Source organism: Python bivittatus, unplaced genomic scaffold (genome assembly GCF_059951505.1).
Source record: "Python bivittatus isolate LINGU-HERP-01145 unplaced genomic scaffold, Pbiv_v1 ctg000700_np1212, whole genome shotgun sequence".
NCBI lineage: Eukaryota > Metazoa > Chordata > Lepidosauria > Squamata > Pythonidae > Python > Python bivittatus.
In genome coordinates, this window is record NW_028277098.1 from 21,233,572 (window position 1) to 21,261,062 (window position 27,491).

Here is a 27,491-nt window from a genome sequence, read left to right on the forward strand (position 1 = left end):
CATTTATCTATTTTATCTCACTGTAGTCTATTTTATCCTATTTTACTGTATCTCACTTTATTCCATTTTTATTGTACCTTACTCTGGCTGATGCTTATGTTTTGATATGGTCAAATGACTAATCAATAAAGTATGTTACTACTACTACTACAAGTTCAAACAGCTGCTAAAGCATACTAGGAGTGGCTACTGCTTTCTATAGTGACAAAAAGGGATGTATTTGTCCACAAGATTATCAGGGAGATAAGCCTCTATTGGCAATTGATCATGTAAATCCTCATGAAATTTATTAGGATGTTGCAGTCCATCAGACTGTGGACTACTCTGCCTTTCATCCTTATATTCCATGAAGGTGACCCAAAAATTCAGGCTGCATTTTTAGTAGAGTTCAGTTTAGTTGCTTAATAGTCATCCTGTTGTCAAAGTTCCTGAAAGAGCATGATGAATTGAAACAGGAAAGCATGCTAGAAAAGCTTTGTAAAATTCTGACTCTGAGGCAGCTGAAAGAATGCATATGCATCGAGATTATTGGTGCACCTATTCTGTCCCAGTAATTATGGTTCCTTCCTTTCCAGCCAAGTGTTTTACATTAGTTGATTGTTTTAGCTGCAATTATTTATAGCTTTTATTCTTTTCAACCCAGTGAAACTTTGGAAAGAAATTATACAAAGGGTATTGGGATTCTCTCTGTCCATCAGCATAACTCTATGAAAGATGAATGAAGTAAGACCAGATTTATTATGGGGGAAGGGAAAAAGTTGACTAAAGAAAAATCAAGTTCCAAAATGGGCCAGATCTAAGAGGAAGGCAGTTGGGCAGTGGCTTGCAGATGCAACACAGTACTTTGATACACAGAAGAAAATACAGAACCTCCTATAACTACTGATGCTGAGGGGCTGGAGAGAATTCCAGCCGCCACACTCTGCATGCATCCTGTACCGTTGACCTCTGACTCCTACCACATGTCCTGGAAGTGGGTAGTGTGTTGAACTCCTGTCTACTGTCCTAGCCAGCAAAATGAGAGTGTGGGATGTAACTCAATAATATTTGAAGAATTGCATGTATGACCTTTCTCATTTTAAGATCATTGAAGAAAATCCTATTTTGAGTACCATGCTATATAAAGGACAGTGTGCTAGCACAAGACTGAGGATTCTTTGTTGGTGACACATGTCCTACCAATTCTTTCCACAGGGAGATAGATTCAGCCAATTTCTAGTCTTCATGAGCAATGGTAGAAATAATGTCCTTTTCAGGAAGGCATCTGCTAGGATCTGGGTGACAACCCAGTATTTATTTTGTTTGTTTGCTTGCTCTTCTGAATTTATAGGGTGTGTGTTTAATTTAGTATATTAGTTTGTTGGGAGAGTAAATGTTAGCTGTATGAATTCAATAATAAATATATAACATATCCTTTTTAGTATACTTTTTATGTAAAATTTTATTGACTTTTTAGGTTAGAAGATATGAAAATGCACGTCAGATCCATATCCCAGCCTTTCAGGTATTTGTTTTGATTGTTTAGAAAGAAGCAATTTCATTTATGGGAGCCTTCTGAATTTTTTGCTCTCGCAATAGTAATTTTTGCTATGATTGAATATAAAAGCTATTCCCAGTGTTAAATTTGTAGAACAAAGAATGGTTTTGGAATTCAATCTCATTAATAAGGTTGTAAAATGAAAAATATTTATATCTATGATCACATGCAACATTCCTTGTGGATAAACTGGGTCCATATGTATTAACATACAAGGGCACATGTCTATTATCTATTACTCTTAACTTCACCCATATTCTCTGTAATTCGGTGAGCAAAAATTATATTTTGGAAAGCTGCCTTACAGTCAGGTTCATGGCTTGATATGTAATTCTTCATACATATAACTATACTAATATTTTAAAGAATAGACATATCCATTGAAGCCTGATTCATATATTATAGTATAGTAGCACTGATAGATTTCCATGGGGCAAGCTACCTTTTGAAGTTGTATGGGACTTTGGATTTGGTTCCAAAAAAGTGCTTCAGAGGAAGCAGACATGTGTTGTCATCTGCCAGTAGCCCCTGAGAGCAGCTCTCTTTTCCTGAGATTGTGCAGCAGCTATGGAGGGCACCTACACAGTCCCAGGAAAAAAACACAGCTGCTTTAAGGAGTTGCAGACTGATTATACATTTATGTCCCTATGTGGTTTGTAGCAGCTTTTTGGAATCAAATCCAGAGCCCTGCATAAGACTACCTAGTGATCTGTTTGCCATATGGTTACTTTACAGAGGGCCGGAAAATATGGTGCTGAATTTCCCTGCTGCTTGCCTTTTGTGTCCTGTTAGCTATTAAAATATATATAAATCCCATCTTTCAGTGAATTACTAAGAGTAGCACACACTGAAACAATAAATGCAATGTTACAAAAATGGACATTTGGCAGAATCTTTGAACTACTGGCAGCAATTTAAAAACGAAAAATTGAGAGGGAGGCAGCCCCAAATGCCTTGCCAGGGAAGGATGGCTTTTACCTGACACAGAAATACCAGCAAGAAGGTCAACCGTAATGATGGGATGCAATCAGCTTTCTGAATTGTGTCCAGAAGCCAGTGAAATTATGAAATTGGTGTTACCTGTTCAGAACAATCCCAGTTAATCCAACAGCAGGTTCATTCTTTGCTTCTGCAATTTCAAGTTAAAGGTAGTTTCATGCAAACTGCATTATGGTAGTCTAAGCTGGATGCTACAAACTTCTGAATCATTATTCAGGCCATCCTTTTTAAGAAGAGATGCAGTTGGCTAACTAGAAATATAAAATGTATTTCTAGCTACTGTCTCTCCCTGTGTTATTAAATTCTGTTACTACAGAATTTAAAAAGCATATCCAAACTATGGATCTAAGTCTTAAAAGTACCCCAAGTTCTACACATAGTCAAGACCTCAGTCCACTACTCTTCCGTTTTGAAAATCATATGTTTCAGTTTGTTCATCCTAATTCCACTGGCATTTACACTATGTTAAGGTTTCCACTACTTTTCAAAGATTTCACTACAAGATAGGGAAGAGAGAGAGATGTTTATCACCAACATACTAAAGGTACTTTATCCCACCTCTGTGATTTCATGTAAAACCTGAATAGTAGAGGTGATTATCAGGAGCCCTGAGTGATTTTACATGCCAGAGGCAAAAATATAGGGTAGCAGTAGGTAAGGTCAGCAAACAAGTTAATCCAGAAATTCAGAGATGGGTTATTTGGCATTAAATTTCAAACATGATTATAATCAAGGTAGTTGTCACTTTTGAAAGGGATATTCAATAATGTATCTGTTAACAACATTCTGGTTTGGGGGGTTGGTTGTTTTTGTTTTTTTGATATGTAAAATTAAAGGAAAATTTAAAAAATAATTAGGAAAAATCAAAACATTGGAATTAACATTTGTTTTAACTACATGGATGTCCACAATTTTAAATGAATAGATAATGTTACAAGCAGAAAATGGGGGGAGAGTATACTTGTGCAACAAACTTCCATGTTTGTTCAGTGCTTGAAATCTCCACCCAAAGGTTCATATGTAGCTTTCCTCAGATATGAAAGAGTTTTTCAGTCATATTCTTCCTTAGAGACCCCTGAATCAAATCAAACTTTTATTTACAGTCCAAAACCAAACATGACCCCTGAAAAGTACCCAAAGGATGGAGGATCCTTTGGAGCAGCGTTCTGTATCACACAAAGGACGGTTTTCATAGAATAAAATGTTCTCTTGTTCCTCCATAAGGTTTTATTGTGTCCAGACATCTTTGGATCCCAGCTGTAGAAGACACAATTCATCACACGCAAACCCTGAGGAAGTTTTAATATTATTTAATCATGTAAAGATTTATATTCAGTGATACTTGTATAGAAAAAACAATAATGAATTGAAATGAAGGATAGAAAAATAAATATTGTACCAGCCATGTAAACATGCTTTTAATTCATATTGATGTACTTTTAGACTGAATACAGCAGCTTTCTCTCAAGGGTCTGTATCTCCTTTGAAGTCCTCCAAAGTTACAGTTTCTGTGTCACCTGCAGCAAAGAGAATAAATAGACATTCTCCATCCTCAGTTCCAAATTTAAAAAGGTACTTTTTACTCTGCTGTGTCCTTATCTTTTGGGAAGAGGGGATATAGGAACAAATACTGTATTTTCCATTTGTAACTGGGATTTCTTGCTTAAGAGATCTAAGGTATTCTGAACTTGTTCTGTGTTTGATGTGACTTTAAATATCTGCTTCTGATACCTTAATTTGATTATGGGAATAAGTGGCTGTGAGTACTAATGAAATTACATTCATGTCATTCCATTGATCTCATATTAAAAGAGCCACATGCATGTCTTTCAAAATAATTTTTTCCCATACTGGCCTATTCCAGCTTATACAAACCAAAAAGAAATCCTTTTTAAATAGCAAATGAGTCTGTTAGAAGTCACCAACAAGAAAAATGTTGCATAAAGTTCCAACATCATTGGAGATTACATCTATGTATTTCCTCAGAGCATTGCAACTATTTTGTATCATTCTTTATCTTAAAATGTCCCCAGTGGTTTCTCCATAATTTACAGGAAGAATTAAGCTGTGTATTGCCATCATTTTATATTGAGAAAGTGATTTTTCTCTTATCCAAGTGCCTTTTAAAGTGTGTCTTGCATTAATCATCACATGCGCGTACATTTTGTGTGTGTTTTTACCCCACATGTGTTTTCCATACAGCTTTTCCATAAACTCCAGGTTAGCCAGTTCTCTAGGGAACCTGCATGATGCTTCAGATGATGCTGAGAGCAAACTGACATTATCATCCTCTAGGACAGGTTATTCTATAAGCCAACTCTCCAGTCATTTGAATGGCAGTGCACAGTTGCCTGCTGGAAATTATCATGAGCTGAACAACAACCTGTACAACAGGAGAGGCAATAGCACTACCAACCTCAACAACTATGTCAATTCTCCCAACGTCCTGGCAGAGGAGTACAACACCTTCAGATCTCTTACGGGGCTCGCTGCTTCTTCAGCAAGATACCTGAGTCGATCAATTCCTGTAAGTTCACAGTTCAGCAGCCCTTTCAGAGACCTTGTAGAACTTCCCTTCAAGCAAAGCTTTCTCAAAAGTTTCTAACAATTCTAGAGCTTCTTTTCTGGCCTTTTTCTCATCTCTTCCTCTTATGCAACTAGTATCTTATTATCTCAACAAAAAAACTACTTTTTGTTGTGGTTTCTTTGAAACCACTTCAGAAAAAGATAATTGTTTCATTTTCTAATTTTCATAATGTCTTCCATGAGTGCACCTTTCTTTTTATCTCCATTTCAATTACAGTAATTCATTATAATAAAATGCTGAAAGTGTCAAATGTTCATGTTAGTGCAAGTTCTTTACAATTTATTAGATACATACAAAGAGCATAGAGAGATTCAATAAGATTTTGAATTGTCCAAGTTAGAAGTGTTAATTAATTACACTTATACAGATACTCCTCAGTTAATGACCACTCATTCAGCGATCATTCATAGTTGCGACGGTGCTGAACAAGTGGTACTTACAACCAGTCCTCGAAATTCCAGCCATCGCAGCACCCCTGCAGTCACGTGATTACAATCCAGGCACTTGGCAACCAGCTCACATGATGGTTGCAGTGTCCCACAGTCACATGATTGTTATTTGCAACCTTCCCTGCCAGCTTCCCACAAGCAAAGTCAGTGGGGCAGCTATCAGGGAAGGCTGCAAGTCGCTTCCACCGCTTTTTCTCCCGAGGACACCCCTACAGAGTACGAGATCCCAGGGATCTCCTACTCCATAGCGCACTTGCACTGCAACTCCCCCTCCCCAGCCTACACACACTCATGTGGCACTGCAGCAGCCCCTCCCCAGCCTGCATGCACTCGCTGCAGCAATCCCCCACCTCACTCCATAGTATTCACCCACCCTCCAGCCTGCTTGCAAGTTGCCTGGGACTTGCAACTTCCAGCTGGCTTCCTCATTGACTTTGCTTGTGGGAAGCCAGTAGGAAGTCACAAGTCACAGTCACATGAGATCCTTGCTTAACGACCTGTGATTTTCACTTAACTTTCTCCACTTCCTGGAGACTGCCAGGATTGCCATCACTAAGCAATGTGGTCATATGTCGTTGTGCTTTATGCTGCATCGTTTAGCGATGGAAATTCTGGTCCCAATTGTTGTTGTTAAGCAAGGACTACCTGTAAAATAATTGACCAAAAATGGAAATAAATTAATATTGGTTCTCAGTCTACTCTAAACCTAGTCTCATGTTCCTGTTTAGAATATATTTTCCTCTGTGTGAATGAAATGGATAAATAACAAATTAAGTACATCTGATTACCACCATCATTTTATGTAACTTTTGAAAAAGAAGTACCAAAAAACTGGTGTCCTAGGATACAGTTTAACCCACTTGTGCAGGGGCTGCTATCTCCTCTGCATAGGATATAGAAAAGCCTGTGTTGCAACAGGTAAGAAATTGTAGCATTTCAACTTCAGCCTGCTTTTGTCCACCTACTTGAACTTGTAGGATTTATCTCTTGCATCAGCTTTTGAATTTAGTGTGGAAGCACTGAAAATATACAGAACTATGGTATTTATTTATTGTATTTATTTTATTAGTCAATATGAGATCTTTTTGTTGTGAATATTTGGCATACACCATGTTTCTTTGCTTTAAAAAGAATTCTTGAAAATATTTTCCTGGTGAAATAATATATTATACAAATTTGAAACTAAACTAATCTCAGGATTTTATTTTAAAATAAGTTCATTCCAGTTGCTACTAAAAAAAACCCCACATATGTATGTTTTGTACACCTGAAAACGTTTTATAATGAGTTCCATTGACCACCAAGAAACACCACATGACCATTTTCATCCTTATTGGGACTCCTCAGATGTGGGTAGCCAGATGTTATTCTCTGGGGTTCAGATCCTCTGCTGGGAATTGAACTCATGGATCTTTGCACTTTGGATGACCATATACAGGCATTAGTTTTAGGAGCTATCCAAGTCCTGTCACTCAGTGGTTACAGGAAGGAATATCCAAAAGAATCAGAATGGTATATATAGGCTATATATATCTGAGATATATATATCTCAGAGCAGAGCGATATAGATGTTTCATTCTATCATGACCCTAGGAATAGGGCTTTACATGCCATACCCCCTCTTGGAGAGTGGGGAAATTTCTCTATTTTTATGCAGTGCGTATCCTATGTGGTGTTCTCAGTTACCTTGACCACCAGGAGGCACCATGTGACCATTCATCATTTATATCTCTCTGCTCTGAGAGCTTGAGACAGTAGGTACCATTCTGATTGTTTCTATAATATATTTCTGCAGCATAGCGCATAAAATGTAAGTTATTTTAGAAGATATAGATAGGAGCTTATGTTCAAAATAGAATGTTTTTCATAATTTAGATCACAGTTGTTTTAAATTTTATGTTAGGGTACTACACAGTAAGAGAAATCCAGGAAACATTCCAAATGTTTGAAAAGATAGAGATATAAAGAGAAAATATATTCATACATAAATATAAGAGATGACAAATTGCAATGATTCCTTGTGAAACCTAAGTGGATTTTGTCAAAATTGTGTACCCCAAAACATCTAGCTTGGGTTTCACAGTATCCACAGTTTCAGAGAATTAGATACTTGTTTCTAGTCTAAAAGATGATGATGATTTTATTATTACCATTATTATTTTCATTCAGTTCCATCCACTATCCCTGTAATAGCTGCCAGTAAGAAATGTGATTGTATAAATCCACCATGTGATGGTGCAGGTGCGTGAGGAAGAAAATATCAGTTGGCTGAAATTGTCTTTACCTGCTTTTCTGAGCAAAGGGATTTTGAAAGACACAGATGCTGGCCATAAATGCTGCATTTGCTGTTGAGTTTGCTCAGAAGTATTTAATTCAGTCCATAAGCCTTTCAATCTCTTCATCAAAGTAAAAACTTGAATTTCATAAAAATATTACTGAAAAATATATTGAAATTTATTATTATCACTCTTATTGCTATGAAGAAGACAAGGACAGCATTTTATATTTCACAACAGAACAACTCTATCTCAGACAAATACTGATGCAACAAAATTGATACTTGGTATTTGAAGTATTCCTTAGTTGTACAGTATGCATAAATGTACATGGTTAGACTTGTGATATACTGCTGTTTTCTTTTGTGAAAAGGCACAGAAAAGTTATAATCCTGAGAATAGGTATCATTCATGATACCTTCTAAACCTGCTCACAAAAATAACATTTCTATCTTAAAAATGAAAGCAAAAGAATAGTAATATATGTGACATACCCAGAGAAAGCTTTAGAAGCCTCAGTGGAGTAGAATATAGGGATTCGCATAATAAATGTAGATAATAAGTATGTGATAATTCACATTTCCTTCACATGGATGAAAAACAGAAAGAGTAGACTGGACAACCCTACCAGCAAGCATATTTACAATTATCTCTGCTTTTTTCTGATTTTTTAAAATCTCTGTTGACCTGTACAAAATAGGTAGACATAGTTTGTTCACACAAAGATGTTTCTTTCCAATGCTGAATATACAGGACATGCATTTTTAAACCAGCCCTGTGATTCTGATCATACTGGATTTATTGCACTTGGTATATTTCTCAAAATTTAATTCAAAAATTTCCTTCTGACTAGTCAATGTGACTTTTCAGCTTAATTATGAAAAGGCAACATTGATTGAAATATGGTTTAGAGTATTCACAGTTGAAGTTTTACTTCATTAAGCTAATTCTATTACACAGCTACGCTAATTTGCATGCTATTTTTTGCATATGCGTGACTTTGTAAGGCACCTGGGCAATTTAATGAAATCTATCATTTCCTGGCATGTGGAGGGAGGAGTTTCTTCCCACTTCTTTAACTGGAAATAAGTCCAGTTGTCTTTACTGGAACTTATTACCAGGTAAATGAGCTTATTATTGAAAAATCCAAATATCAGATAGATTTCATGCCACACTACTATTAGAGGACCAAAAGTAAGCTGAAATTTACTTTCTCTTTGCAGAGAAAGAATTTCCAGTTGAAACAATGTCTGCTACAAGTATCAGCAGAAACAAGCACAAATTATTAGGGATTAGATTTCATGGCAAGCTTTAAACTCTATTGATTTTCTGCCTGTCTCTCTTTATTATTGCTTAAAGTGACTGTATATATTCATTTTTACTTCCTCCTTCTCCTCTGTCTTCTCTCAAATGTACGTAAAATGTGTCATCGTGTTCTAAAATGTGTTCCTGCTTGATTCATATCTGAACAGAATGAAATTGAAGAGTGCTTTCATTGTTGAAGCTAAAATGAATGCAATTAAGATACATTAAGTAGATTTTCTTTACAGAAGTGAATTTTAAAGATAATTATGACTGTGCCCTTTGTTTTAAAGCACTTGAGAGAAAAGACAGCTAGAATGTTCTTAATTAGTAAGACAAGATATAAACAAGAACTATAGAATGCCCAGTTTCTGTTAAAGAATTGTCTTATCACCCTAAAAGAATAGCTTGTATAAGGTTACCCAACTGTTCTGTTCTTTTCCATACATCTTTATTTTAATTTTCATAACACAGAAACAAAGCTTATTATAGTACTTCCAAATAGTTGTAGGTCACTTTGTTGAATCTGGAGGTAAAATGAACAAGAAATAAATTTCTTAATTAAAAGAAGGTGCCCTTCTCCTCAGCTCTCACTGTTGTTTCTGCTCTCTGCGGAGAATGCTTGGTTACTGCTCCAAGCTTACCTCTAACTGGAACGCAAAAAGGCCTTATGGAGGGTAGAATAGGGAGTAATTCATAAACCTTATTGTCCAAAATGATAAGTATATTATTGTGGCTACAGTTTTAAACTGGGGCATGGGGTAAGCTTCAGGTTTTACTAGTGATTTACAGCTTCTATGCCCATTGTGTTAGATTTTTTTTTATATAGTGTAAGCAGAGTACATTTGGGAGATCTGTATCTTAAATCCCTTAAATCTGTTTTTGTTTGTGACAACAAACTTCTGATTCTAAAAAAAAATGTTCATAATGCATGACATTGAAGTACTTGTAATTGAATCTTAATACTAGCTTTTGTTTTTACCTACACAGTCCCTTCAGTCTGAATATGTTCAGTACTAAAGCCTTATTGCTTCGGTGAAAGCTGGACATCTCTTAAAAATCATTTTTCTTCAAGGTAGAAGAATGTTGAGGGAGACATTTCACTGGAGAAAGACTTCTCATGCTATGATGACTTAAAACACAAAATCTTTGCATAATCAGGGATTGCAGTTAATGACTACTACAAATGCATTGAAGTTGAACTTTTGAATATTACAATTTTGTGTACAGATCAAGATTTTAATATTGAGAATATTTCTAATGAATTTTAGCAATAGTTTATAATTATGGTTCTGGGTTCAGTGTTGTATATGTATTGGGTAAAAGATTTTGTGTGTCTGTGTACACAAAAACATATATATTGTATAAAAATATAGTATATTTTGATTTAGAGTTCAAGTTTGTTTGTTTTTTTTACCAAAAATGTATATTTTTAAAATACTATTTTATATTTTAAACACGAGCCAAGATCCAGAGAAGTGTGTCCATCTGCAGACATACTGGGGGGAGCATGTTTGCTAGTACTTTGTAACTCTTCATGCCTTGCAAGTTATGACTCCAGAGACCCCAAGGAGCTGCTCAGTTATGTTTGCAGACTGGAAGCAAAATTGCACATCTCTTGATCCTGCTTCTTCCTGGCTTTATTGTATCTCTCCATCACTGTTGCTGTAAGTTTAACAACTTTACTAGTGGAAAAATAATATTTCTCACACCATTTTTAACTTAGATGCTGAAGTTTGAAATGTTCATTTTTTAAATATCTACAGCAAGTCTGTGATATAGGCTTGTCCTAACATCTTTAATTACAAAGGGAAAGTAATTTTAATTAAATCTGTATTTCTTAACTGTTGAGCTCTATAATTTGTTTTATAAAGGGTTTTATTTCCTGTGTTTTGCTTTCTGTATAGCCTCGTCTAAAAGTTGTATTATATTACAACATGAAGGTATGCATAACTGAGAAAAAGGTTGTCATAGCAGGGTAGATCTAATACGCTGACTGAATTTGTAAGACTACCATGTCTTTTGATTTTCATTGGATTGTTCATTGCTAAGACAAACAACTTTTCTTTTTGTTATAAACTGAGACCAGGAGGCAGGAAGTCTTTCACACACATTTTCATTATAGATTGCAAGAACACTTCTAAAGCTGTATATAACTCCTTATTGTCCATTATTTTTATACACATTCAACCATACTATCAATATTATTATCTTTGCAAATGCTGTAACTAGTGGCTAACGTAACCTTGAACATTTAGTTACCAGTTTATCTGAAAGGAGAGGGTGGACCATGAGCTGCATATAGCCCCCAATCCCATTTTTGTGCCCCAACACCACCTCCTCTTTGCAGTTCTGAAAACTGAGGGTAAAATGCCAATTTTCAACTACTTAATTTTTCAGGAGGGGTCAGTTTGAGAAATAATGGACAGAACATGTCCATCAAGCATTTGTAACGTGTAGCACTTCCTTCTTGTTCCTTCATTTCCTCCTGATAAACAGAGCCCAAAGTGGACTTCACTTGCTCTAATGATCTTACCATGTCACTGGCTAAGAGACCGTGGGGTCCTAAACTGCAAAATATAGAGAAAATTAAAGTACAACCCTCTGATTGCAAAAGAAGCTATCTGCCCCTATTCAAAGTTATCTCTGAAATTGGCACTTCCTGCATTGTCTTGGATCTGCAGTACTAATTCTGTGACATTCTGGGTGCGCTAATTGTAAAAACCTAATGGTAACATTCACATATTATGATCGAAAGAAAGCTCCCCAATTAATGGCTACCAAGGTAAGAATTAACTTTTTACCCATTTTATGCAGCCATTTCACTCTTTTCTTTGTGCAAACAATAAAACCATAGATCCTGTCAAATTTCTATTTTATCTGAACAAGGAAATTATTGTTCATTGTTTTAGAACAAGCTAGTATAATAAAATATATTCTCATGTGGTTTAATATTATGGCTTGTTCTGAATCTGGCAACCTTGGCTTCCCAGTTTGAACAAAATGCACAACTCTAGTTAACAGAGGTTTGCTGATTTGCTTAATCATGTCAAGGGGAAAATCAAAAGGGATGATTATTTCATATCAACTAAGGATAACTAGTATTGAGTATTTAAAAATTCAAGGGAAATAGTCCCATTTAATGATGGCTGAATTCTTGGTGTTCTGTTTTTTGTTTTCAGCTGCTTTAATTACTGAATGCAATATTTTATCATATGTACATAAAATGTACTATACATGAGTAAGTAATAGGCAAATTCAAAGGTAATTCTACCTCTAAAATTTGACATGTATTTTGTTATTAGACTACTTATGAGACAGATGTACTATTTTTCCAATGTAGAAATATAAATGCTAATGAATGTCAAAATGCATAAGTTTATTCTTTATTTTAATCAGATATTATGAAATACAATACGATTGTTAATACCAGCAATTTGTTGTCTCATTCTTGAACCCTGGACTTCCTTGGTCTCTTCTGTTAGAGATTTTTCTGTGTATACTAGGAATATCCTTGAGCATTTGGAATGTGTTTCCTTATAGAGAACAGAGGAGTGTGGATAAGCAAAGCATACAAAGTGGTTTTTTGAGCTGGAAGAAATGTTGGAACGTGATGCAGATTATAGAGCAAAATCAATTTTTAATCTACATTTGAATGTCAGATTTAGTTTCCAAAAAAATTTAAATGACCTCATTGGTAAGCAGTATTAAGTATGCTTTCTTTTTTCAGTATGCTCATATTCTCTAATTTGTGTATCTATATTTTACTTAAAGGATCCATTTTATATTTTCTAGCAAAATGAAATTATTCCCATTTTCTTATAAAATGTTTGGTACTATTAATGTTTATTTTTATATCAGATTAATACAAATGTATTACTTTTCTGTTCTTCAAATATCTTGTTGCCATTCTTGCAGTTTATAAATTAAAGAGTTCCTATGTACTGTAATCATGTTTAAAAATGGGTAAGATTAAAGTAACATTTAAAATCCATATCTAATTATTTCTGTAAGGCTATGTGTACACAGACATCACAAATCAATAATTTGCTGCCTGCAATACTTAATGCCTAGATACACAAAAATAGTTCTTTTAGTTCTGTGCCATTCTGGGATCAGTAATAGTGCAATGGGAAATGTTATTTGTTAGATTTATATCCTGTCTCTTGTTTAGGAACTCAAGATGGCATGTATTATTTAATATTTATTATTATTTAGTTAGTTTGGCAAGCCATCCAACTCCCAATGACTCTGGGCAGTTTACATAGTCAAAAAGGAAAAAAGAAAAATCATTAAAACAATTAAAAGAGAAAAGGACATGTAATACCCAGACAAAACCACCCATTACATTACAAAAAATCACCAGGCACTCAACAACAACCTAACCCCAGGCCTGGGAGCAAAGCCAACTTTTCAAAGACTTGGGGAAGCCTTGCAAGGTGGGAGCTGTGCATATCTCCAGAGGGATGCTGTTCCAGAGGGCAGGCACCACAGCAGGGAAGGCACACTTCCAGGGTCCCACTAGATGAGACCCAATAGATAATTGCAGGGACCCAGTCTTACTGGATGGGCAGAAACCACTGGAGACAGGCAGTCCCTCAAATAACCAGGGCCTAGGCTTTATAGGTGGCAACCAGCATCTGGAATTGCACCCAGAAGCCAACTAGCAACTAATGCAGCTTGCGAAATAGTGATGACGCATGAGCATATTGAGGTACATTATTGCCACACTGCTGCATTTGAACCAACAGTAGCTTCTGGGGGGTCTTCAAGGGCAGCCCCATATGGAATATAATACAGTACCCCAGTCTTGAGGTGACTAGGAAATGAGGGACCATCTGAAAGGCCTCTTGTTCTAGGGATGGGCACAGTTGGTAAAAAAAGATTGATCTCTACAAAAGGCCCTCTTGGCCACAGCTGCCATCTGTTTTTCAAGCAGCTGTGACTCCGGGAGGACCCTCAAGTTGCACTCTAGTCTTGGGTGGGGAAGTATATTTCCTTAGCGGCCCCTTGGAGACTCTGTTGCCTCAGATAACTTTTGGAACAAATTCTTTGAGGAGCATCTTTGGTCCATCTAAACTTAGCAGATAGGTTTCAACCTTCCCTAAATAGATCAATCTCAATCTGGCTTATTGTGGCTTTTCCAGCATTAGCTTGTCTCACCCCCAATAAAGCCATAGTTACCCTTCGGTGGAGGATCTGGTACCTAGATTTCCAAATTGATAGTACCGGAGTTTCCCACCTCCATGACAGCTCAATAATCATCCTCTCCTGCTCCATTCCCAGATACCTTTATAACATTTCACACTTTTTACGTAGAAGACTCTTCATTTTGGCCTGAACTGGAGAATTACCAAGTAACAACTGGTAGATACAATGGTATCCCCTATAAAAATTACACTTGCATATTTTCTGATATAGAAGGTGAATTTATTTTGTATGTACTGCTAGAGTGCTCTCTGTACAATAAATGGAGGACAGAATTCATAACACTAATTGTTAGAAATCTTAATTGCTCCTTATTGCTTTTCTCCTAGGCAATCAGCTATTTTCAGTAAGGTTGCTAATTTTTAACAATAGTCATGGCTCGCAGAAATCATCTGGTGCCTCCCTTACCCTAATTGCTTTGGGCTTTTATGTATAAGTTATTTATTTATCTTACACTGTTTTATATTTGATGTATTGTAATGTCTTCTTTTAAATATTGGTCTTGGATCATGAATAAATAATGACATTAAGTAGGAATAAGAATATCAAACTTTAAGGCACCTCACAAGTGAGGTGCCATGGACACAACCTCTCTATCCATCACCACTGACTAGAATTAACCACTGAAAAAGGAGAACCACAGCAGTATGGTGCTTCCCATTCACAAACCCTGCATTTGATCCAGAAGGATACCATGATCAATGGTCTTGAAAGGCACTGAGACTTCAAAGAGCACAAAGGTGGACACACTATACTGGTTCCCCATTGTAGCTCTGCCAAATGTCATCACCAAGCATGATCAATGCTGTCTCCATACTGTACCCTGCCCTGAAGCCCAACTGAAAAGGGTCCAAATAATCTGTCTCTTCCAAGAACCTCAGCAACTGTTGTTCAACCACCTTCTCAACAACATTCCCAAGAAAGGGAAGAAAGGGAAGGGTGGAGTCTGCAAAATAACTATTCTAAAGTGTTGGCTCCAGTGGCAGCCTGTTGAGGAGAGGGAGCACCATCTCCTTCAAGGCCAGAGGGACTATCCCTTCCCTCAAAGAGGTTGACACCATTGAATGGCCCAACTACAGGTCACCTTCCGGGCTGCCTTAACCCAGAAAGGACCTGGATCTAATAAACAGGTGGCTGAATTCACAGTTTGGAGGGCCTTGTCCACTTCATCAGGAGTCACAATTTCAAATTCAGTACAGATAACCCCACAGGATCTTGCCCCAGGCATCTCATTTGAACTTGCCCAATTGGTGTCCAGTTCCAAGGGGATCTGAGCAATTTTATGCCAGAAAGCGTGTTTCTCCTGGAACCCCATGTGCTGTCTCTCCCTAGCAGGGAACGCATCTCCCTAAATGTGGTCTCCGAACAGCTATTGGCAGGAACAAAGGGAGAGAAGTCTTGAGACTCTACCACCATTATCACCACAACATAATCTAAAATATGGGCTCTTGTATTTGATTTGCTCTTTGTCTTCCTCCAGCAGCACTCTTGGTGTCTCTTCTGATGCTGCATCTCCCATAACTCCTCAGAAAACCAAGGTGCACCCCAGAACTGGTGCACAAGGAGAGGCCAAGTAGGAACATTGTACATGTAGTTCTCAATGATGCTAATTGTGACTGGAAACTCCATCGTTAAGCGATGTGGTCATAAGTAAGAAAAAACACCGCTTAGCAACAGTAGTTCCAGCAGTCCCAGTTGCCATCGTTAAGTGAGGACCAAGCGGGTCGTTAAGCTAGGGCCTCACGTGACCATGACTTACAACTTCCTGCTGGCTTCCCCATTGATTTTGCTTGTGGAAAGCTAGCAGGGAAGGTCACAAATCGCAATCGTGATCATGGAGATGCTGCAACTGCCATAAGTACAAAGACCAGTCATAACTACCACTCATTCAGTGCTGTCATAAGTTTGAATGACCACTGAGTGAGTGGTCATTAGACAAGGACCACCTGTAGTCCAAGGCCTCCAACACATGCCTGTTCCAGGCTGCAACCATGCCTGTGGCCAAATTGCTCACCAGATTCTCAGGGAAAACCCCAAGCTCCCTCTAGAACCCAATTTGGTCCTTATGTCATCTGGGATGGGCTGATCTAACATGTCCTGTCTTCCCAGAGGGTGGGTGACACCAGCAAGTTGGAAGTGATCTGTCCACAGCAATGGACTGATTGTAATATCCTCCAGTACCACATCACATCATAACTGCAGCATTAAAAAATCAGATTTAGTGGGCAACTCCTGGTATGTTTCAGGCCTTTGATTACTTGGGACAGGTCCATGGTTGCCAGGGAGGCCATAAGCTCCTAAACTGCCCTGGACTCAACATCCCTGGGGGCAGATTAAAATCCCTGAGAGATACTTATGGACTCCATCACCAACCCAGCAATGGAATCCAGCAACTCAAACAGGGAAGATGCTATGCAGAAGGGAGGGTGATACAACAGCAGTAGTCCCAACTGTTTTCAAAGACCCACATTCAGCCAGAGGGCCCCATATCCGGTTAGCCACCCCACCCCCAAGCTCTGTGGTCTTGGCTGAGACAAATCTCAGATGGGCACATTTCTGAGAGGGGAACACCTTCCTCTGAATCTACCCAGATCTCAGTTATACATGCCATGTTGGCACTCTCATCCACCATAAGATAATGGATGAAGGCAGATCCAGAACAAACTGACCTGGCATTCACAAGCAACAGCCAGAGTCCAGGGCCATCAAAGATCTGGTCCCCTGGTACAGGTGAATATTGAGGGCCAGATGTCAAGATTACTCTTAAACAGTGCTTCTGGCATCCCTGAGTGTGATCCACTGTCAGATTCCCACCATATCTACATAGTGTTCTCCCATTTTTCCCTACAAGAAGCCTGTGAAGTGGGTTGGCCTAAGAGAAAGTGGGCTTCCTTGGCTGAGAGTAGACTTGAGCTTGAGTCCCTCAGTGCCAGTCCAGCACCTTAATCACTAACAACACACACTTCCTTATGTGTTGTTACCCCATAAAACAACTAAGCTTAACCGTGTTATCCAGTATTTAATGCACCAACTCCTTTATGTTACAAAATACTTTTTTGTGATGCTCTCTAATCATAAAGATTATTTGGATCAAGAGCTAGCCAAATATCCAGAATTTTTAATATAAGACTTTCATCCTGCTTACATAGAGAAGTGCTAATTATTTCTTTTTGTGCATTTGTTTATTAAATTTATATCCCTCCTTTGGTTAAGGAGCCCAAGGAAGCGTACACAGCACTCCTCCTCCTCTTTTTCCCTACAACAATCACCCTACGAAATAGGCTGGGAATGTGTGTCTGGCCCAAAATCATCCAGTGCACATCATGGTTGAGGGTGAGCTAGATTCTAGGTCTCCCCAGACCTAGTCCAACACCATATACTGCTATAACTAATGAACCAGGATGCATGTAATTGTATTATATTGTGAGGAAAATATATCTTTGTGTGAATCTTTGGGTGAAAGCAGCAAGTTTTTACAGGCCTCAGATGAATGGGATCGCCTTAATAAAATTGAAACATACAGGAATGTGCAGCACCCTTGAAGCTGACATGAACTAGGCCGATTGTAAACCCCTTATCACAAACATCCCCATAGCAATCAATGTAACGGAGGATGTCTTCTTCCTGGCAGTTGGCACCTTGAACAATTTGTTTCTTCCCCTTCCATATTCTTCCACAATATGTTCCAGTTGCAAAAATCAACTTGTGTAGGTAGAAAGCTTTTCTGTAAATTTATCCATGATTTAAATACAGAAATTTATTCTGCTGATAAAGGATTGTCAAGCTTCTTCCCTCTAATCAACCCCAATGGTGGCCTGAATAAAACAATTAAAAGTAGTGGTAGAAAACTCAATCTTAAAGCAGAATTACAGTATTTTCAGGAAGATATACACAGCCAAATAAACACTGAAAGTCCCAAATTGCCTCCAACAGGGGATTCCTAGTACTACCATCAAACAGCTTTCCACTAGAGTGACTTGATCTTTCCTTTCTTAATATTTTTCTTGAAAATGATGGAACCGGCTCCAGGAAAGCCAGAGTTGCAAATGGAAGATTAATTTGTCCATCTGAGTTACTCATTTTTCTATTTGTAATTTTAATTTGTTTCATTCCCATACAGGTTTCAAAGTTGGGAGCAAAATGTTGTGCATTTTTGTGCAAATTAATATATGACATATAATTTCAAACTTAGATGTGATTATATTAGCAGGTCAGCTCAGTAATAAAACAATTCTTGTTGCCAGGGAGCAGAAAGCACAAAGCATGTAATCAAGGGAGGTTTTGAATATTGCAATTAAGGATATGCTCTAAAATTAGGTCATCTATTTTGAAAATGGTAGAAGCATCTTTTCTCACCATAATGCAGACCAGAAGTTGGGAAGAATGAAGTGTAAGCAGGAGTTTCTGTCCAGCTTGGATGAACATCAGTGGTAGGAGGAAGCCAGAAGAGCAGGGAACAGAAGGTACTATCTCAAACAAAAGGTGACTCAGGAACCACAGTGGGTGGAGGGAGGAGTAGGGGGAGAAATATCAATTTCTGCAATAGCTGCCTTTTCAAAGCAAGCTGGATTTTCCTCTCACTCCCCTTCTCTTCTCCCTCTAACAATCTCTGAATCATAAAGATCAGAAGCAGAAGCACCAAATTCTCCTAGTGCTACATACAGCAAGCATTCTGAAAGGCTCAAGAGAAAGCTCCACATCTTCAGATGCATTGCCAAGACTCTCCCTAGGATTTCTGGTATTTCTTTTCCATTTTTGAGGAATGCTCCTTGCCTTCCTGTCTTGGGATGCTCATTGCTGCCTTAGAGGCTCCTGGGCATCAGGAGGGGGATCTATACAGCTGAATTACTTCTTGCTGTGGCTTTTTTTTTTTTTTTGCTTATTTGCCTTCCAAACAGCTGCCTTCCAAACAGAACAGCTCTTACACATCAGATTGACAACATCTTTTGGGATCTCATCACTAGCTCAGACAACATTGCCTCTTCCTCACTTTATTTGCTGAAGAATCCCAATGATGCTTTATTTGATTCTTGTTAGCAGCTGACACTGAATCTGGAATGCTCAGGGACTTTTATTGTGATCCAGATTCTCTGCTTCTTTTAGATATTATCTGCATTCTTTGGGACATCTTTTATGCCTTCGACTTTTCCAACCATCTGTCTTTGGTCATCTGTTGTGTGTAGTCCTATAGACATGTCTTAATTTCTGAAGGGCTTTATCATCTCTAGAACCAAGCAGGGGAGAGGTTTGTTTGGAGGTTCAAGATAGTTTGTGTGCCACAGGATGCTCAACACCTCTTCCTTCTCCTACTGGAGCTCCAGACCCCTACAACTGTTCCTTTGTCAAGAAGACTCCCTAGGAACTAGACTGTCTCTGTCTCTACTCTATTTGTTGCTGGCTATCTCTGGAACTTTATCCAACATCATGGTTATTTATATGGTCTTCACTTCCAGAAAGCTGCGTATCACCAGCAATGCTTTCATTGTGAACGGCTGTATCGCTGACTTGAGTGTGTGTGGTCTTTGGATGCCACAAGAGGCAATGCAGGGGCTGCTACCTTCTGGTTCCCCAACAGCTCATTCAGAAAGCTACCGCTTAATCCGGGTTGGTCTTGTTGGTCTTGGGCTGTTTGTTTCACTACTATCCCATCTCTTGGTGGCCCTCAACCGGTATGTGCTCATCACCAAACCACACATCACATACCAGGCTGTTTATCAGCGGAAGCATACCACTGGGATGATATGTTTGACCTGGATATTTGCTCTTCTCCTTGCCTTGGTTCCACCAGGATTGCAAACATGGCAACCTACCCAGCAAGAGTCTAAAAATGCCACCAATAACAACAGCTCTAACTATACAGGTCTGGGAGTAGCCCTTGCTCTTCTCAGCCAGACAGTTCTCCTGCTCCATTGCTACATGAGGATTGTGAAGCGGGTGCAAGGCAGTGCCAAGCGGGTCAGTGTCCTTGACTTCCATCTGCTACAACAGCTGCCCTTTCTCAGTACTACTGCTCAAGCTCCACGCCGGGCCCAGCGCCAATTGAGCAGCATCTCTGTGTTGCTCCTGTGTCTGACATTTCTCCTGGCAACCCAACCATTGGTGTGGGTAGGCCTCCTGAGCTTTTTCTTTCAGCCTGCCCCCCGGGGGTTACAGTTAGCCAGCTGGTTGCTTTTCTGCTCTCTCTCTGCCTTCAACCCACTGCTATATACCTGGAAGAATGAAGAATTTCGGCGCTGCATGCGCTTAATACTACATGGAGGAGAAAGTACAACTGTAGCAGTAGCTGCAGCAGAAGCCTCTACAACTCTCCCATCAGTGTCTCCTCCAACCTGAGGGCCATTACAAGTCAGCATCAAGCTAGAAAGCATAGGGAGCTTAATACCTCAGTGAGCCCCAAAGAAAACCTATAGCACACTTGAATGAAAAAGTGCTAGAAGGAAGTTGTAATTGGAAATGACTCACTGAAATGAAGTCCTCAACTTCCTAAGGAGAAACTTTTTGATGCTGCCTTAGATCAACTTGTCAGTGCGGGGGGAAAGTGTATATATTTGTAACAAAGTACATTATGCAATTTTACAGGAGCTCATTGTACTCAAGCTAAAGTAAGCATCTTGTACGACTCAAATTGTTATAAATGTCTTAACTATAATCAAGTATGGGTATGTGCGTGGGGGAGTGTTGTGTTTTACTTTGGGCTGAAAATATTTGCATTCCTTTCTTGGTTAACAATCCTCCAAAGTACTAACCTGAAGCAAGGAACTGCCTTAGCATAGCTCATAGATAGTAATGGAAAAGATCCAAGGATAAATGTCTGGCATCTCCACATAGTATCCCCAGCAACAGAACTAGAAAAAAAGCAAACAAACCTGCACTTGTGGCCTAGACAAGTTGTTGCCAGACAACTCCTTAAACCTCATGCTTCCTTCTGTGTCTGTTCTGAAGATATGCATGATAAGAGTTTTGGATGATGGGAAATCCTGGATATTTACACAATTAATGGCATAGTAGTCTTGATTCTCAGCACAGTATCTATCCTTGTAACAAGCTGGAGGGAGAGTGACAGAGGGAAGTTGAGATGGCATATGTGGTATAATGCAGACCTGGGGAAGTGGCTCACCCAGTGTTGCTGAGCTACATCTCTAGGCATCTCTCATCATTGCCTGTGGTCATTGGACTGCTGCGAAGTGTGATTCAGTAAGTTGTAGGAGGCCATAGTCTGATATCTGACAAGCTTCTGGTGAGGCTATGTTAAGATCTTATATATTGGCTATGAGCTCTTGCACAAACAAGATAAGATACAAAATATGAACTAGAATAACTGCATGTTCATTTAAGGAGTCACTGGATTTGAGTCCATGAGCACAAGGATATCTAAGGGCATCCTCAATTTTCAACAAGCTGTTTGTGGGGTCTGCCTATTATTATTTTTCCTCCTCTTTTTATCTGCAATTCTACTGAAAATCTTGAAGTTCTCCCCAGCTTTTTTATACTGCACACTTGTGTTTGGACTAAGGTATTATGTATATAAGAATAGGCACTCAGACAAAGAGTTCACAAATAGTATATAGGACTTAACTAGCACAAAAAACAACCATAACAATCATATCTCCTCTTAACTATTTTGAAGCTGTACCAATTTCTATGGAACCAATTAACAAAAAAGTAATCTCAGCTAAATGTGTTCATTTTAAAGAGTTAAGTACATGATTCTTTTCCCATTGTTATATACCATTTTAGAAGTTATTACCATATCCCAACTCTGTTGTACAAATTTGCTTAATTGTTTATATTTTGCAATAAGAATAGTAAATATAACTTCATAAAAATGCTTATAGGTATAAGGTGTCTATAGTTTTCCAATTGGACCCAAGTAACTGCTGTATCTTATTAAAATGGAACGCTGAGATCCAAGTTATTGGGAAAGGAGGAATTCTGTTCCAGTAAAATGTTCTCGACCAAAAAGAGCATTCAGAAAATGTTTGATTCAGGCACAAGCTGATCTGGTGCAATACATTTCTTGTGGCCCTTACTGGATACATAACTGACCATTCATAGGTTAGATTTGTCTCCATGATGTAATTATATCTGACCAATGGAAGCCCTATTAAATCTTAACCCAACAGTGATAGATTTGCTCTTTCTTAAAAATGAAGCATAAGCTAAATTTTATTTTTAAAAACTTGGGTATATTTGTGTACGAGAAGAGAGAGATTTCACATGGCAATATTACAGTGGGTTCATATGCTCTGTCACAGACTAGCTCAAAGGCATTTTGTCATAACTTCAATCTTGTAATGCAGGTGACTTTCTTGTACAGCCCTCAGGAGATGGAGTTGTGTAGTGAATATAGTACTTTTGGTTTCTTGTATACTATGTGGAGAAACAAGTGGCTTTTGAATCTAGACATATAGCTCAGGTCTAGAATGGGGAGGTAAAATGATAAGTTATTTCTTGGAGTGAAGCAAAATGTTAGATGGTTGGCCATCTTGTTGGTTCCTTTCATCCTATGATTCAGTAAATCAGCCCTTAAATAATTAGAGCATACTATTTTTGCAGGTGCAAATCTCCTAATTCTGCTTTTCCTCTTTCCTTATCTGAAATTTTCTAGCCTGCTTTATGCTTTTCCTCCCCCAGAATAGAAAAATAAGAAATAGTTGACAGTAGGTAGGCTGCCAAATTAAGCCTCTTGTGGCACATGCTGTAAATTAGTAAAGTAACCCTGTCTGAAAAATTTCTGTTTGTGCTATTGTCAAAGATCTAAAAGGAAAATTATTTTATTACTATAAAGTTGTTTTTCAGTACCACTTAGTGATTGTTTTAAACAAAACATACACAATGAAAATTTGCTTTGTGTGCGTGTGTGTGCATGTGCAAATAGTGGTTCAGAATGAAACTTTGGGGCAACTTTAACTTTGCACACAAGCTTTTTGGATGCAAAGAGAAGCTAGGGCAGCTGAGATTCTTTATTATTAAAAATCTCAGAAACCTTGTATTACAATTTTCTGAAATAATAAAAATAAAGACCACTGTTTATATTGCATTCTCCTTTCTGACACTGCCATTTGGGATAAACTGCAATAGTAAGATGAAAACTCTAAATTCTAATTTCTCAAATAAGTGCTTTTTAGGGGTTCAGAAAGAGAACGAAATGTATTTGAAAAAAAACAAGTGACATTCTTGAACACTTTCTATAGGAAAGGCCGCAAAGTTGTCTGCTTTAAGATGCCTCAGCAGAATTCCTCAACAGACAGCAAGAGCCAAACACAGTCCCATGGAAATACGGCCAGAGTCCAAACTTCCCAGAGGCCTTTGCTCTTAAAGCATTGCTTACGACTTGCTCAGGAGCCAGCAGAAAGGATGTAGGACAGCTCCCACCTGGGCTGAAAGACAAGAGATGCTTTGATGCAAGTTAACTTAGGAAATGCTCCATGCTGTTGGTGGAGAGCTACAGTCAGAATCCCAGCAAGGGTAATGGAGCTGTTGGGAAAGGAAGTTCAGGCCTCAAACAGCAGAGAGGATAATAGTTAAGAGGAAATGTAAACCCTTCTCAGGCATATAGCTAACAGGAATCCTTTTGTCTCTTTGGTATAAGTAACAAGTCTCTCCTGTTAACAGAAATAGAAAATGTATGTGTTACAGGTAGAGTCAAACTGTCAGGCATGAAATATCTTTGCTAAAGGCTGCCAGATCGAGGCTGCAAAAATCCAGGTGACCGTGAGATGGCTACAAAGAGTTAACGTTATCTGTATCTCTTTGCTCCATCTAACGCTTCTGGCAATTTTTGCAGCCACACGTATAGTTGCCCTAGCTTTGCTGCAGTTCAGTCTGGAATTCAAAAGTGTTATTGCACAGCCTAATTCCTTCCACTCTTTCCTTTCATAATTCTTTTTGGTCACATGTTCATTGAGGGGAATTACATGTTTCACTTCTGCCATACTTAAGGAAGCTATTGCAGTCTCTATAGAACTGCCAAGGTCTCTTACGATGGGACCATTTGTATTACAGGAAGTTCATCAGGGAAGGAAATGCTTAATTCTCCTGCCAGGTGTATTGTCCCTAAAGCTTCTCCTCAGCAACATTTGCTCCTGATGGGTTTCAAGGTCATTTTCATCAGGTAGACATGCATGCCAAGCATGGTGACTGCAGAAGAAGCCGGTGGTAGGAAATCCTCAAAGGAGAAGCAACAATAAAGAAAATCTTTTATTGCTGCAGCATGCTTCTATTTTGCTGATATTCAAACTTTTTAATGCAAAGCAGGATAGAAATTAACAGATCCACAAAAAATATAAAATATGTCTTTCCCTCTAGCCCATGGTACAATCTTAGGTGAGAATAGCCTAAAGGTTTCCATATATCAGTGTTAAGTTACAAACTTCATCCTCATGATCCTCCTAAAATTGATAATAAATGTCCCTCTTTCAATTGCATGCAAAATGGTCAAGCAGCCCTGGTTAAATTGTATGTTCAAATGAATCTCTAGATGAACATAAGCTGATTCAAAGTTAACATGAACATCTTTGTGCAAATATGAATGCATGCTTACCATTTATGTGCAGTCATTTCTAGTTTCAGGATAAGAAAACAGTGAATCCAAAACATTATTCTCAAATGTTTCAGGCTTATCAAAGTTTTCTTCTGCAGATTTTAGATGATGAGGTTAAAAAACAAGTTTCCTTCTGTCATCTCCCACATGGATCATTGTTATATAAGCAACATTGTACTATGCACCTGTGGACTTTTTAGGAGGTCATTTGCAGTGAGTTCTTTTGCAGATTTAACCAGTTTGGGGGCAGTTCTAGCAGGTTTCTTGGGTTTCTCACAGTTAAAATTGCTAACTGAAAGAGTTTAGAGATTTCTTTTGCAAGAGTGAATTATCCTCATTTTCAAATGCACAGGCAACTGCTTAGAGGAATCTGTGTTTGTTAAAAGTAGAACAATCACAACCTGAAAGGTTAGATGCTTCAGAACATTTGTTCACCTGTAGAACTGTGTTTTTGAGGCTAATTATAGACCTAACAAGTCACTCAACTTTCAGGGCCTTTCCTTTAACTTCCCAGTAAAAAAAAAAAAGTATGCAGTGAATCCATTCAAAGAGCATCCAAACCCATCTTAGTCACTGTTTTCTTATTTTAATTCTGTAAACAGCTGCACATAAATAGTAGGCATGCATTTATATTTGAAGAAAGATGTTGTGTTTAATTCTGTACCAGTAATTTCTATTCATTGAAATGTACAATTTAACCAGGGAGTATCTAAACATTTACATGCAACTGTATCTTCCTATGATTATATTTTATAGCATTTTTACTGTCAAAAATACTAATCTGCTGGTCAAACCGAAGCCCTGTTGATTCCAGCATCATGCTTTCCACAATAGTCAACCAGTTATCTGTAGAAAGCCCATAAGCAAGAGATGAGTACAATACACCATCCCACTAGAGTTTCCTAGCAACTGGAAATGAGAAACCTACTGCCACCATTTGCTAGAGGTATTGTATAGCCTTCATGCTAGTAAGCTTTGCTAGACTTATTCTCCATTAATTCATCTTAAGAACATTTTTGTAGCTGTCCAAGTTGGCCGCCACTGCTCTATTTTGTGATGCAAAATGCCACATTTTGGTTATGGGCTGTGGGAGCTCTTTGCTACAGCCATCCTTGTAATCCTCCTGGAACATTAAATAATTTTAATTTACTGTACGCCACCCAGAGACACCTCCTAGTGAGATGGGCAGTGACCAAATTTGAAATATAAATAAAATAAATGTAAATAAATAATTTTTTATTGTCTCTTAATGTAAAGATCAGAGGGAATAATGGTGTGTGTCTTCATGGCTCAGGTAAATGTTAGAACTGAAACTTCCACAAAGGGATACTGTGGGGAAGAGAATAGAGTAGCATAAATTTGCCTTCCCCAGTCAGGTGGTCGTTAACTTCATAGCTTGCAAAGTTGGGAGATGTGATGGATTGGGATGAGAAGATTCAAGGACAGAAGCATCTCCTCAGCCCACAGCTTGAGCATCGGAAAGCGAAGAGGATGAGACTAGCACCACCTTAAGGAATTCGTAGTGTTTAGTTGCTGGCTTGGGGAGTTTAGAGTTAGTCTGGCGAAATTCTGTCTAGCAGGTGCGAGCTAATAAAGTAACTGAGCTGTTCCAGAACTGTCTCGTGGAGTTTCTTGGGCTTAACCTGACAGGAGTGGTCCTATCACATCTGCAGGGTACTAGATTGTACTTTCTATCTAGACCGTTAATTAGAATTCTCACTACATATACTAGCACAGACCAGAAGTTCTAATTTAGAATCTAGTTATACACTATTCCTACTTGCTGCTGGGATTATAACTCCCAAATTCCCAAGCAGCTGGAGGGCACCAAGATGAGGAAAGCCATACTAATTCTCTTTTTGTAACTTTGAAAGGAAACACTAGAAGCAAATACTGTGAAGTATAGTCCTGTAAGATTTGTTCAGCAAATTTTTTTTTGATGAATTCAGTAAAACCGAATTCTCCTGGGTAAATAGGTTCAGGATTGTTGTCTCAGATGGAGGCATTGTGGGTACCACCCATGTCCTATTTTGTTATCGTTCTTGCACACCAGAATTTCTTTAACTCTGTAGTGCACTTCTCTAGAATTCCTTATGAAACAAACAAACAAACAAAATCTCTCTTTTAAAAATTATTTATATGTAACATCATACTTTTTCTTCTTTTTATAATTGTGTTTTATTAAATTTCCAAAGTATTACATTTAACATCTCTGTGGAAAAAGAAACTTAGTAGTCTGTGGTACTATATATAAATAGCAATGTAACTATACTGTTGTTTTTTTTAAGTATAAAAAGAAATTTCAGCTATTACATTTTAAAAACCTATATAGTAAAGAAGAAAGAAAGAAAGATTAAAACCCTTTAGTAAACAATCAATAAAGAAGGAGAAAAAAGAAAGAAAAAAAAATCTGGATGTCTGATGAAGCATGTTAAGTCACAGCATTTACATGACCTGGCCAAAAAAGTTGATAAGGAGTCAATTACTGTTTTCTGAGGCCTGAACAATAAACATCTGAGGATGAGGAATGTGACACTTCTAATAAGCAGCAGTATTTTGTTGGAGTTAATAATCCAGTCTGTTCTCTACT

At 38.0% G+C, this 27,491-nt stretch overlaps 2 protein-coding genes across 5 annotated transcripts in view; both read left to right on the forward strand.

Annotated features, from left to right (window-relative positions):
• CDC14A (cell division cycle 14A) overlaps positions 1-14,793 on the forward strand; it is a 76,153-nt gene extending 61,360 nt beyond the window's left edge. The window contains exons 12-15 of one of the 4 annotated variants that reach the window (XM_088153229.1): positions 1,457-1,504; positions 3,980-4,108; positions 4,739-5,063; positions 10,141-14,793. In XM_088153229.1, the coding sequence (XP_088009355.1) occupies positions 1,457-1,504; positions 3,980-4,108; positions 4,739-5,063; positions 10,141-10,170 (532 nt within the window). In that variant the 3' untranslated portion in view covers positions 10,171-14,793. The remainder of the gene's footprint in view (positions 1-1,456; positions 1,505-3,979; positions 4,109-4,738; positions 5,064-10,140) is intronic. The other 3 variants (XM_088153227.1, XM_088153228.1, XM_088153230.1) reach the window with 3 other exon arrangements.
• A 4,588-nt stretch (positions 14,794-19,381) lies between these two features.
• On the forward strand, positions 19,382-20,691 carry GPR88 (G protein-coupled receptor 88). Its single transcript, XM_007420278.2, has one exon. It carries the CDS (start codon positions 19,642-19,644, stop codon positions 20,689-20,691), a length of 1,050 nt encoding a protein of 349 aa, XP_007420340.1. The 5' UTR covers positions 19,382-19,641.
• The last annotated feature ends 6,800 nt before the right edge of the window (positions 20,692-27,491 follow it).

Bases quoted from the DNA above. Each gene is read 5' to 3' on its own strand.
- GPR88 (XM_007420278.2), top strand. From the start codon at position 19,642: ATGCTCAACACCTCTTCCTTCTCCTACTGGAGCTCCAGACCCCTACAA.